Source organism: Kogia breviceps, chromosome 8 (genome assembly GCF_026419965.1).
Source record: "Kogia breviceps isolate mKogBre1 chromosome 8, mKogBre1 haplotype 1, whole genome shotgun sequence".
NCBI classification, from domain to species: domain Eukaryota; kingdom Metazoa; phylum Chordata; class Mammalia; order Artiodactyla; family Physeteridae; genus Kogia; species Kogia breviceps.
Genome location: NC_081317.1, coordinates 41,348,235 through 41,361,518, shown reverse-complemented (window position 1 = coordinate 41,361,518; position 13,284 = coordinate 41,348,235). Strand labels below are relative to the sequence as shown.

At 39.1% G+C, this 13,284-nt stretch overlaps 1 protein-coding gene and 1 long non-coding RNA gene across 3 annotated transcripts in view; one reads left to right on the top strand and one right to left on the bottom strand.

Annotated features, from left to right (window-relative positions):
- Nucleotides 1-13,284, bottom strand: part of RASEF (RAS and EF-hand domain containing) — an 85,531-nt gene that overhangs the window by 26,316 nt on the left and 45,931 nt on the right. For both annotated transcript variants that reach the window (XM_059072288.2, XM_067041282.1), the window contains 6 exons: nucleotides 12,043-12,127; nucleotides 11,041-11,129; nucleotides 3,436-3,670; nucleotides 2,990-3,127; nucleotides 2,726-2,873; nucleotides 1,146-1,227 (listed from right to left, as the gene is read on the bottom strand). In XM_059072288.2, the coding sequence (XP_058928271.1) occupies nucleotides 1,146-1,227; nucleotides 2,726-2,873; nucleotides 2,990-3,127; nucleotides 3,436-3,670; nucleotides 11,041-11,129; nucleotides 12,043-12,127 (777 nt within the window). The remainder of the gene's footprint in view (nucleotides 1-1,145; nucleotides 1,228-2,725; nucleotides 2,874-2,989; nucleotides 3,128-3,435; nucleotides 3,671-11,040; nucleotides 11,130-12,042; nucleotides 12,128-13,284) is intronic.
- Nucleotides 1-13,284, top strand: part of LOC131761473 (uncharacterized) — an 83,551-nt gene that overhangs the window by 51,631 nt on the left and 18,636 nt on the right. The window lies entirely within an intron of this gene.

The window sequence follows — 13,284 nt, the reverse complement described above, 5'->3', positions numbered from 1 at the left end:
TCATTCTTCATCTCCTTTGTGCTCACTTTTTTCCCCTCATCTTTTAAAACAAGTCCCAATTGAGAAGAATTTAATGGCAACCTATTACTGTGAAATAGTCATCCCTGAGGCCTAGAATGACCTGGTGAAAGGTAACAGGATAAGAATCTGGGCTAGTGATTTAGAAAAGCCAATCATTTTCTCTACCAAATAATCCCAAGAAAGTCTACAAACCCCAGAGCATAGCCAGGACAAGGCTGAGATAATTCCTAAAAATTTCAGCCTCAGCAACACACTACCAGAACCCAGCTGTGGGACACAGAGAAGGATGGAAGGAGAGGCACATCAGAGAAAAATTATTTTTTGGCTGGTGGGTAGGGAGTATTGTGGGTGGGTGGTAGAAGAACTAACCATGTGGAACACCACAGGGCACACGCACAGGGTGTCGGGGGCTCACCAGGGGAAGAGCACACCTCACCCTATCTGTCCTAAACCGAGTGCAGTATTTTACAGGATCTTAAATAGCTATGTTAACCACACATATTTTTCAAATGCTGCTAGAAAATCTGAGCTCCATGTGGGCAGTTGTCTGTGTCCACCTATTCACCGTTGAATCTGAACACCCTGAATGGTGCCTGGTTACAGAGGTTGGCAGGTACCTCCATACTTGTTTGCTGCACAACTGGATACAGTCTGTTCCCTAAGAGTTAGATAAGATTAAAACCTATGCTTGATGCTCTGGCCATCAGCAGTGAAAGAAAGACAGGGTACTGTCTGTGGCCAGATGCGAGCCTGCTATTTATCAATGGTCTGTGTCCCTGCCCTGGAACCGGGGAACTGACAGGTCCTCCTCTCCATCTTCTGTGGTGCCCCAGCTATGCAGCTCCTCACACTGTTGCCACGTTCAGGAATGCCGCCTCACCGAAATTTTCTCCTTAGGATAGGGCATTCTCTTTCTCAGTGGCTCACCAATTCAAAGGAAGCTTAAAGATCCTCTTCACACGACTGATGGATCAGTGAAGGAGGAAAGGATGTGGAAAAAAACAAGCATTCTTGAAATTCTAATGTGCTCTATCAGAATTATATGAGTACAAAAACCACCAAGTATCCTACAAGGCTTGTCTGTGCAACTCAACAGAATCCAAAGCATTATGGAAAGCACTTGCCTCTCCTGGCCAGCGGTATCCCAGAGTTGCAGTACTGTTCGCTCTCCATCTACAATGAGAGTTTTCATTTGAAAATCAACTCCTGAAAAGGAATATAAGAGAACATGGAGAACACGACGTAAATAATTCCATTGGTTTTTACTTTCAAGCCCTCTTTAGGATGAGACAAAAGCCAATAAACCAAAGTTTGGCAAGACAGAGAGGAATGAACCTGGCCTTCAAGGACAGTGACCTTCACAAACTAATTAGAAGTCAGACCATACATGTGCGTGCAGATGCTTATTGCAGGTTGGCTGACTTGGGGAAGGATTTGTTTTATGTGTCCACATAATTAGATGGACTCAGTTACATCTGTGTGTATGCATGCACATAAATGTGCCTATGTATATCTATATATATATACAGGTATATACATGTGTATGTATATAAGTACATGTATATGATGTGTATATATGCCAGGCTTCCTAGGAACCGAACCAAATATTGTAGGCTTTTTTTTTGCGGTACGCGGGCCTCTCACTGTTGTGGCCTCTCCCGTTGCGGAGCACAGGCTCCGGACGCGCAGGGTCAGCGGCCATGGCTCACGGGCCCAGCCGCTCCGCGGCATGTGGGATCTTTCCGGACCGGGGCACGAACCCGTGTCCCCTGCATCGGCAGGCGGACTCTCAACCACTGCACCACTAGGGAAGCCCTGTAGGCTTTTTATGAATCAAATTAAAGTGAACCTTCAGCTTTGTTATCTTGAAGGGTGTAACAGAGAACCATAAATTTAGAAAGACATCCATTGTGAAGAAGGTAATCTGTTCTGTTTCTGGTTATCAAAATAAGAACTCTTTAGATAAGGAAGAAAAGTAAATGATAATTTGCATATCTTCCTTCAATTCCTTTTACTGATTACTATGCAAATTTGGGAAATGAGGACACTATTTTTTCCTTGTTCTGAGAGGTATTACTCATGTATTCTGTTGTGAAGGAGGGGAGGGAACATACACTCGGCTATGATATTGACCTTAACGACAAACTGGCTATTGGTAAGCTCACTTTATCAACATCAAATGACACCTGATCAGAAAGTTTTTCCCTGGGAACCCTGTGTAAAAGTGTACCTCTCCCAAACCTCATTTTTTAAAATGTGTTTTTCATCCATTTCCCTCACTGTGGACTGGGATTTTGTCGACTTTGTTTATTGTGTATCTGTAGTGCCTACAACAGTATGTGGCTCACAGTAGGACTCAGGATATGCTTGCTGAATAAATGAATCTGTCATCTCTGGCTCTAAACTTTGTCTGGTTGATCTCACTGGGTAAGCAGATACCTCAGTCCTTTGCTAGTCTTCCTCTCCCAAATTTAGGCCTTAGCCAAAACAGAGGGCTATTCTATAGAGAAGGACACGTGTGTGTTCAAGTGCATGTGCACACACACACACACACACCTCTTCCTATATACATATTTATTATACAGAGAGAGAGAAAGAGACAGAGAAAGAGAGAGATCTGTGTGTCTGTAGATAATCCCTAAAGAAAATAGAATCAACCTAAAGAAGGTCATTTTCCCATTATTCACTGAAAAAGAAACTGTACCCAGGGTGGCACTTGTGTTTCCTCGAAATTCATTCTTGCAAAGTCTCATGAGCAAACTTGACTTTCCTACTGCAGCATCCCCAGCCAGCACAATCTTGTAAGCCTTCTGTGAGCTGGAAGATTTATGGTTATCACCCACCATGTCTGTCTAGGGGAAGGAAGCCACAGTGAGTGACAAAGATAGTGCCAGCTTTCTTCCTAGTAAGTTATATGGCATGAAGATGAACAGTGTTCATGAATAAAAGTGTCTCTGAAACCACCTACCTGTGGTGCAAGTGCTGAGATGGGCTTTCTCAAGGAGCTAATGACACTGCCTTCACTAGCAGACTCCTGCGGCTTCCAGTCCAGGATAGAAGCCACGCCTTCTGAGCCATATGTCTCTTCATCCCTTATATCAGGAACCTGTTTTTGTTTTTGTTTTTTAAAGTCAGCCGTTAAAAACCAAAGTCTTTCATTACACATATACATCATGAAATAAAAAGAAGAAAAATATGCTGCTGAATCAACAGTCAATGCTATTATGGAACAGAGTGGCTGCAAAAGGAAATCTGTGAGAGTTTTCCCTAACTTGATAGGGAGAAACATTCTCCCACCTATGTTTCACATGTATAACCTTTAAAACAATGCCCACACAGATAAAGGTCAAACGGGGTGAGATACATATTTCTATGGAAGATCAGGCCTAGGAGAGAAATGACTTTGGGGCTTACGTCTGTGTCTGAAGCATCACCCCCAAAGCTCTCCTGCGTGCCATGTGACCTCTGGAATGCCCTCTGGTGCTTGTACTCCACCTCCGAGTCATACTCATTGGAATCTCTCAGAGTAGACAAGCCGCTGTCGAAGCAGCTCTCAGGCAGGCTGTCAATGTCACAATTTATCCTCTGCATGGGATCACAGAGGGCCAGAGAGTCACAGTCCTCATCCATGTAGGAAGAGCGGGATGACCTGGTGACAAAGGAGAGGCTTGCTGTACCTGAGGGCTGGCGATGCTCAAGATGACACAGCAATGGAATCAGACAGCAACAGAATCAAGAAGACTGATATTCTCATTCTTGCCAAGAGCTGCAGTGTATTCCATGATTAAGCAACAGGGGAAATAAAATGCTCAGAGCAATAGTTCATTCTATGCAACAATCAATTAAGATAAAGACATTTAAATCAAACATTTAATAAAGGAAGCTATTTTTTAAAAAAATCACCTTCTTTATTTCCTGATACAAAAAGAATTAGAATGCCCAGGATGTAAATGCAATCTCAAGTTGTTTTAAGAAAAATGTACACAGAACATGTGAACCTTTTTATTCTAATGTGGTCAGACCATATTTTGAACAGCATGTCCATTTCTGAATAATACCTCTATTATGACCTGAGACTTTAAACCCTCCAGTCTGAGAAATGTTTCAGTGCACTCGGCTTAAGTTGTAATGGTTTATCTCCTCAAATATTTGAAGAGCTGACACAGGACGACTATATTCTCTCAGGGCCAACTGATAAACTTTTCTGGGAATCACATCTCTAATCAACATGGTGAAAAATGACAGGCAATCAGAAATGTGTGGCCCTGGAACGGTTTGGCATACGAGATGAATTTTCTGCCACTAAGTGTGGACATGTCTGGAAAGACTCCTATGGGAGAGGTTTCATAGGGAGATGCCCCATACAAAGGCTAGAACTCCTGACTTCTATGGATCTTTCCACTTGGGAAACTCCAACATTTTATAAATGTTAATTACCTCATTTACTTTTGTTTTTCCATTTGATTCCCATAAGTATCTAAGTTTATACTGAAATAAAACAAGGGTTACAACTTACTTAGTTTCTACTACACATTGGGCATCATCCTAGCCACTTGGCCTACATGTTGTCATCAGAAAGAGGAAATGGGCAGGGTATATAGGTCTCCAGATATGAGAAATAATAAGAGATGAATGTTCTTAGAAAAGAGAAGGTAATCTTAATATAAATACAAATATAAGCCATATAAATCTGAGAAGTCAAAAATATTTTGGTGCCATTATCAAATGTTTAAAATTAACTAAAAACGTAATTTAATCACCTAACTCTCTCTAAATATGTTGCTCAATTATAAAGTCTCCTGGGACAGGAATTTCATACTACATCTCAAACTACCTAGCTGGCTGTGTGTGAATTTTTGTGTACATTTTTTTGTTTGTCTCATCATTTATAAAACTCTCCTCTGACACTGATTTTAGGTCAACCTGTAAGGAACCTAAAGAAACCATTCTCATTATAATATAGTACAAATTCAGCTCCATGTCATGATTAGTCAGAACTTTATTTTTTTAACCTATTCATATTTTTGATAAGGAATGAAGGAGAAAAAAATCCTGATTGAAAAATCACCTCCATGAAAATACAGAATCTAAATAAAAAATATTGGTATAGATGAGACTTTCTCAAACTCAACTATATACATACCCTTTTTTTTTTTTTTTTTTTTGTGGTACGCGGGCCTCTCATTGCTGTGGCCTCTCCCATCGCAGAGCACAGGCTCCGGATGCACAGGCTCAGCGGGCATGGCTCATGGGCCCAGCCACTCCGTGGCATGTGGGATCTTCCCGGACCGGGTCATGAACCCGTGTCCCCTGCATCGGCAGGCGGATTCTCAACCACTGCGCCACGAGGGAAGCCCAATCCTTTTAAAAGTAAACTATTCTTATCTGCCTGAGAATATTTTCATTACAATTAAATATGTAAAAATACAAAACAAGTTATATTTTTGTTAGAGTTCTTAGAAAAAACTCAAAACTAAAACAAATATACAACTTAAAATCCAATAAGGCCACAAAAGCAATAAAATTAAATTTACAAGATGCTTTTAATTAAATTTTAATTGAAGTATAGTTGATGTACACTATTATATAAATTATAGGTATACAGTATAGGTATTCACAATTTTTAAAGGTTATACTCCATTTACAGTTATTATAAAATATTGGTTATATTCCCCACATTGTACAATATATCCTTGTAGCTTATTTTATACCTAATAGTTTGTACCTCTTACTGCCCTACCCCTATATTGCCCCTTCCTCCCCTCCCCACTAGTAACTACTAGTTTGTTCTCTGTATCTGTGAGTCTGCTTCTTTTTTTTGGTTATATTCACTAGTTTGTTGTATTTTTAAGAGTCCACATATAAGAGATATCATACAGTATTTGTCTTTCTCTGTCTCACTTATTTCATATAGCATAACATCCTCCAAGTCCATCCATGTTGCTGCAAATGGCAAAATTTCATTATTTTTTATGTCTGAGTTGTATTTCATTGTTTATATATACTACCTCTTCTTTATCCATTCATCTGTTGATGGACACTTAGGTTACTTCCATATCTTGGCTATTGTAATGCTGCTGTGAACACTGGGCTGCATGCATCTTTTAGAATTAGTGTTTTTGTTTTTTTCAGATATATATCCAGAAGTGGAATTGCTGGGTCATATGGTAGTTCCATTTTTAGTTGTTTGAGAAACCTCCATACTATTTTCCATAGTGGCTGCACCAATTTACATTCCCACTAACAGTGTATGAGGGTTCCCTTTTTTCCACATACTCGCCAACATTTGTTATTTGTGTTCTTTTTGATGAGATCATCTTTTTGATGATAGCACCTGAAAGGTGTAAAGTGACATCTTACTGTGGTTTTGATTGGCATTTCCCTGATGATTAGTGATGTTGAGCATCTTCTCAAGTGCCTGTTGGATATCAGCAACCTCTTTATAGAGAAATGTCTATTCAGTTCTTCTGCCCATTTTTAAATTTGGCTGTTTGTTTTTTTGATGTTGGGTTATATAATCTGTTTATATATGTTGGATATTAACTCCTTGTTGGTCATACATTTCCAAATATTTTCTGCCATTCAGTGGGTTGTCTTTTTGATCTGTTGATAATTTCCTTTGCTGTGCAAAAGCTCATAAATTTAACTAGGTCCCATTTGTTAATTTTTGCTTTTATTTCCTTTGTTTTAGGAGATGGATGCAAAAAATATTCCTATGATTTATATTAAAGAGTGTTCTGCCTACATTTTCCTCTATGTGTTTTATGGTATCTGATCTTACACTTAGGTCTTTAATCCATTTTGAGTTTATTTTTGCATATAGTGTTATTAGAGAATGTTCTAATTTCATTCTTCTACATGTAGCTGTCTAGCTTTCCCAGGACTGGCTACTGAAGAGACTGTCTTTTCTCCATTGTATATTCTTGCCTCCTTGTAATAGATTTATTGACCATAAGTGTGTGGGTTTATTTCTGGACTCTCTATCCTGTTCCAATGATCTGTGTGTCTGTTTTTGTCAGCACCACACTGTTTTGATGACTGTAGCTTTGTAACATAGTCTAAAGTCAGGGAGCATGATTCCGCCAGCTCTGTTCTTCTTTCTCAACATGATTTTGGCTATTCAGGGTCCTTTGTGTTTTCATACAAATTTTAAAATTATTTGTTCTAGAAAAATGCCTTTGGTATTTTGTTAGTATTACATTGTTAGTGATTGCATTGACTCTGTAGATTGCCTTGGGCAGTATGGTCATTTTAACAATATTGATTCTTCCAGTCCAAGAACACAGTATATCTTTCCATATGTTTGTGTCATCTTCAGTTTCTTACTTCAGTGTCTTAGTTTTCCAAGAACAGGTCTTTTACCTCCTTAGGTAGGTTTATTCCTAGGTATTTTATTCTTTTTGATGAGGTGGTAAATGGGACTGTTTCCTTAATTTCTCTTTCTGGTAGTTCACTGTTAGTGTATAAAAATGCAACAGACTTCTGTATATTAATCCTGTATCCTGCAACTTTACCAGATTCATTGATGAGCTCTAGTAGTATTCTGGTGGCATCTTTAGGATTTTCTATGTATAGTATCATGCCATCTGCAAATAGTGACAGTTTCATTTCTTCCTTTCCAATTTGGATTCTTTCTGTTTCTTTCTCTTCTCTGATTGCTGTGGCTAGGACTTCCAAAACTATGCTGAATAAAGGTGGCAAGAGTGGGCATCCTTGTCTCGTTCCTGATCTTAGAGGAAATGCTTTCAGTTTTTCACCTTTGAGTAAATGATGTTAGCTGTGTGTTTGTCATATATGGCCTTTATTATGTTGAGGTATGTTCCCTCTATGCCCACTTTCTGGAGAGTTTTTAAAATCATAAGTAGATATTGAATTTTGTCAAAAGCTTTTTCTGCATCTACTGAGATGATCATGTGGTTTTTATTCTTCAGTTTGTTAATGTGGTGCATCACATTGATTTTGAAAAATCCTTGCATCCCTGGGATAAATCCCACTTGATCATGATGTATGATCCTTTTAATGTATTGTTGGATTTGGTTTGCTAATATTTTGTTGAGGATTTTTGCATCTATATTCATAAGTGATACATAGTTTTTTTTTTTTTGTGGTACGCGGGCCTCTCACTGTTGTGGCCTCTCCCGTTGCGGAGCACAGGCTCTGGACACGCAGGCTCAGCGGCCATGGCTCACGGGCCCAGCCGCTCTGCGGTATGTGGGATCTTCCCAGACCGGGGCACGAACCCGTGTCCCCTGCATCGGCAGGCGGACTCTCAACCACTGCACCACCAGGGAAGCCCGATACATAGGTTTTTTAAGGAACCTATGGAGGTTCCTTAAAAAACTAAAAATAGAATTACCATATGATCCAGCAATCCTACTACTGGGCATATACCCAGAGAAAAGCATAATTCAAAAAGACACATGCACCCCAATGTTCATTGCAGCACTATTTACAACAGCCAGGTCATGGAGGCAACCTAAATGCCCATCGACAGACAAATGGATAAAGAAGTTGTGGTACATATATACAGTGGAATATTACTCAGCCATAAAAAGGAACGAAATTGAGTCATTTGTTGAGATGTGGATGGATCTAGAGACTGTCATACAGAGTGAAGTAAGTCAGAAAGAGAAAAACAAATATCGTATATTAATGCATGTATGTGGAACCTAGAAAAATGGTACAGATGAACCGGTTTGCAGGGCAGAGTTGAGGCACAGATGTAGAGAACAAACGTATGGACACCATGGGGGGAAAACCACGGTGGGGTGGGGATGGTGGTGTGCTGAATTGGGCGATTGGGATTGACATGTATACACTGATGTGTATAAAACTGATGACTAGTAAGAACCTGCAGTATAAACAAACAAACAAACAAACAACTAATACTAAACTTTCTTTGGGTTCTTTATATGGAAATATGTTAATATAAATGTTTCAGATATTACATGAAATTTCTAAAAATCTTATATGTTCTGGTATAATGTTATAAGTCATAATTCTAGTTATTACTTTAAAATGTATATCTCAGAAATAACTAAATTTCCTTGTCAATTGCATTATTATGAACTTTCATCAAATCTTTAACCATGGTCATTTTAAAGTCTTTTGTCATTTACAGACAGTTCTGGGTGTACTATGATGCTTTTGCAAAAATGTTCCTATAAAAGGGTTTCATCTTCAAGGAATTCATGAAAAAGACTGACAAGTACAGGTTTCTAGTAACTGACTATACTGCTGAACTGAATGAAGAAGCATTTTCAGAACGCTAACGGAAAACTGATGAATTCATAAAAGTGCCAACAAAAGATCAAGATGAAAAAAAAATTACATGGGACTGAGTGAACTGATGAGGATGATTATAATTTTTGTGACTTTCTGTTTGAGTAAAAAAAAAATCCCACAAGGACTCAGAGGCAAAAAATATACAAGTCAATTTTCATTGCAAAGTAAAGAAGCTGTTACAGTGGAGGATTACTGGACTGAATGTCAATATTATGACATAGTATGAGAGTGCTTCGTGTTTGGTAATTGCAATCATTGTTGCTTTTGTTGTGGTCATCCATTTACAATGCTTGGTGTCAGTTTATCTCTTGTAAAAATAAAATACAGGGCTTCCCTGGTGGCGCAGTGGTTGAGAATCCGCCTGCCGATGCAGGGGACACGGGTTCGTGCCCCGGTCTGGGAAGATCCCACATGCCGCGGAGCGGCTGGGCCTGTGAGCCATGGCCGCTGAGCCTGAGCGTCCGGAGCCTGTGCTCCACAACGGGAGAGGCCACAACAGTGAGGCCCACATACCACAAAAAAAAAAAAAAAAAAAAAAAAAAAATAGTGTGTATGTGGAAAAAAAAAGAAAAAAGAAAAATGTTCTGGAGGTGGGTGGTGGTGACGGTTGCAAAACAATGTGAATGTACTTAATGCCACTGAACTGTACACTTAAATATAGTGAAGATGGTAAGTTTTACGTTATGTGTATTTTATCACTATTTTTAAAAATAAAGAATAATACCTTTTTAAACTCAAAAAAAGTAACATCTATTTCTCAAAAACAGAGAAGCCAGTTGCCTACAAATAGATAAACCATTCAAATTTTTTATTAAACAAATCAGTGAATAATAAAAACCTCTGATATTTGGATAGAATTTTATTAAAAGTGATTACCAGTAAGCCTTGGAAACAGACCTTCCTGAAAGGGGATATGGCCATTTTGCTAATGCCAAGATACTAAGTACATTATTCTTTAGACCAAAAGTCCTCAAATGAAAAGGGAAGGAACATAAATTATGAAAGTGGCATCAGAAATGGAGAGCCAGAGACCTGCAGTTTATGCACTCACGTCTACCATCAAACTTTGACATACTCCAAGTTAGCCTTTTAAGTAGCAACACTGGACATGTATATGTATACACATGTGTACACAAATGTAATCTTTCAGTTTTTATTGCTAGATCTCAAGTTATAACAGGGCTAATATTTCACTTCATTTGATTAAAAATAGAGCTAAATCCTCACTTCTGGGAAGCCTCTGTGACTCCTTAAATACATTAGCACATAAACATCTACTTGCCACATTTCTGTTTGTTTTGAAAGTTTGCCTTTCCTTGAACATAGCTTGCATAATATTATACTGAGCTATTAAACATTTACAGATTGTGCCAAGAGTCTCAACATCATATACTGCGTATATCACCACATCACACATGGTAGTTCCACTGGCTTCCCTGAAACACCTCTTACTGAGGGCACTTCTAAGAAACAAGACTTAATAGGCATGAGGTAAGGGTAAGCATACATAAAACCAAGTCATGATAACATCTTAAAGAAATCACTTTACTCTCTCTAAAACATTTTACTTTAATCTTTACATGTTTCATGTTTCAGAAATTTAAAGTAAGATAGTAGAAAACAGATATTAGCGCCCCAAATATATTCTGTTATTCTAATTCACCTGTAAGGAAATGTACTTTCCTTTTAACTCTGTTCCAGAATTTAACAAAAAGTAAGTGGGTGTTAACATACCTGTCATAGCCCAGAGGTTGAGGAGAATGAGCATTAAATTTAGGACTGCTTCTGGAAATTGTATTCCCTGGTGATATATTATTTATGCGCTATAATACATAAAATACATACGTAATATTTTGTTATTCCATGTAAAAATTTTATGTACATTTTAAAAAACTGTAGCACACTAGTTTACTAATGTAATTAAAAGTTTGGTATCCTACATGAGAAAACGAAAGCACAGAAATCGAGGGAAAAACTTCAACAACTGCCCATAGTACTGTCTCCTCATCGTGTCTTAAGTCCAAATCCTACCATATAAGCCATAAAGGGGAATCCTGGTTCCCCAGATTTGCCAGGGCCCTGCAATACCGACTGTGGATTTATCTCTTCTCAAACCATCATTTGGCTTAGTGACTGACTCATCCATACCCAAAGCTGTGGCACTGGAATCCCAACCTTGAAGCTGACCCCCAAAAGTGGGGGAAGAGGCTTTCTGGCACATATAGTCTAGGGAAAGGTCCTCAAAATTCCAAATGGGCCTTAGCTTGTTTCTGTAGGAGGGATTAAAGCCCAAGGCCTCCATTCTGATGATCTCACTACCAGAAAGAACAAACCAATGGGTCTAAATAAACTCCTCCGCCAGAAGCACCCTCTCTCTCCTCTCAACTGGGCAATATATATTTTAACCTCCATGAGACATCTCACTTTTTCTTCTATTATTGCTATCTGTGCGCATCTTAACTCCCTACTATACTATAAACTCTTCCAGGACCCAAGTCACACCTTATACATCTTTCTCTGGTTTTCTGGAACATTGAACAAAGAGTTGGCTAACATCTAGACATTTATTTATGCAAAGGAGTGGCATATTTTTTAAGTTGGGAAAATGTTGTCTCCTTTTATTATATGAAATAGTTTCTCATTATTATAAGTTCTCTTCTAAGAAAATACATGATTTTTATCAAAACACTCTACCACGAGAAAGAATGAAATGCATTATAAAATTCTATCACATACCAAGGATCTGTTGAACTTGCTGTAACTGTTTTCAAGGGCACTCCTTAGGCCATCGTTACTGTCATGCAGTTTCCTGTTAGCTGTTCTACAAAGTAAATAAATAGATAAGGAAAGTATTAGTGGGGGTGAAAGTCACCACTTCTTTTCAGGCTGTGATATTCAGAACTTGGCATTACCACCGCTTGTATCTTTCTACCACTTCCCTTCAAACCTCATAAACTGAGATCATAATTCATTATTAGAAGTGCAACATAACAATGTGTCACCTCTCTTTAGAGGTCTCAAGGCATTTTAGGAGTGAGTCAGTTATGCTGTGGAACCTACTGCTCCTTCAGGTAGCTCCATTGTTTGGATAGGTTTGGTGCAGGTCTCTGTTCCCTAAAGGCCTGAAGCCAGCCGGCCCCACCTACTCTCTTTCCCCCCTGCACGGATGTGCTGTGTTATGTCACACTTCTTTCTCCTGGCTACTCCTGCATCCTTCTTGTGGCATGGTGCTGTACCTCCAGGCACTGTTTTATACCAGTTAAAGGCTCCAATGTTGACTCAGGGTTCAAACCCCAACTCAGGCACTTACTTTCTATATGCCTTACAGCAGCCATTTAAGCTATCAGAGACTAAGCAATCTCTTCTATCAAATGAAGTCTCTGCCGTGGAGACTGGCTACTATCTCCCTGCTTCAGGCTTATTCATCCTTCAGAAGTCAGACGCTTCCTGGACCTTCCAGGTTAGGAGGATGCCCTTACGAGACACTCGGCTCCCCTTGGCCCCTGCCCCTCCTTTGGCATCTAACATCTGTAAGTATTGATCAGGTTCTATCCTCTAACCCTAGACTAGCCCCATAAAGAGACAGGCCTTTTTCTCCTACTTGCTACTGTATCCTCAGCTCCTGGCATACCTGAACCATAAAAGGTGCTGAGTGAAAACCTGCTGAATGAATGAATAAATGAATTAACAGGATTCTTGTAATATATCAACTCCATCATTGCCACAGGTGAGATGTAATAAGCATTCATAATGATGCTTATCTCAAATCTGTCAAATCTGACCTGACATCATTTGGGGGAACTAAAACCAGAAGAAAATACTGCCTAGGTGAAAAAGAGAGAAAGGGGCAGTGGAAAAGGGGGAGATTTTGTGGGGAAGGTCTCAGAGGATGGAATTCCTAAAACTTAGTTGCAAACTTGACAGAGCAGGTGTAATATTTCCAAGAGGTTAAAAAAAAATAAAAGAAAAATATACTGC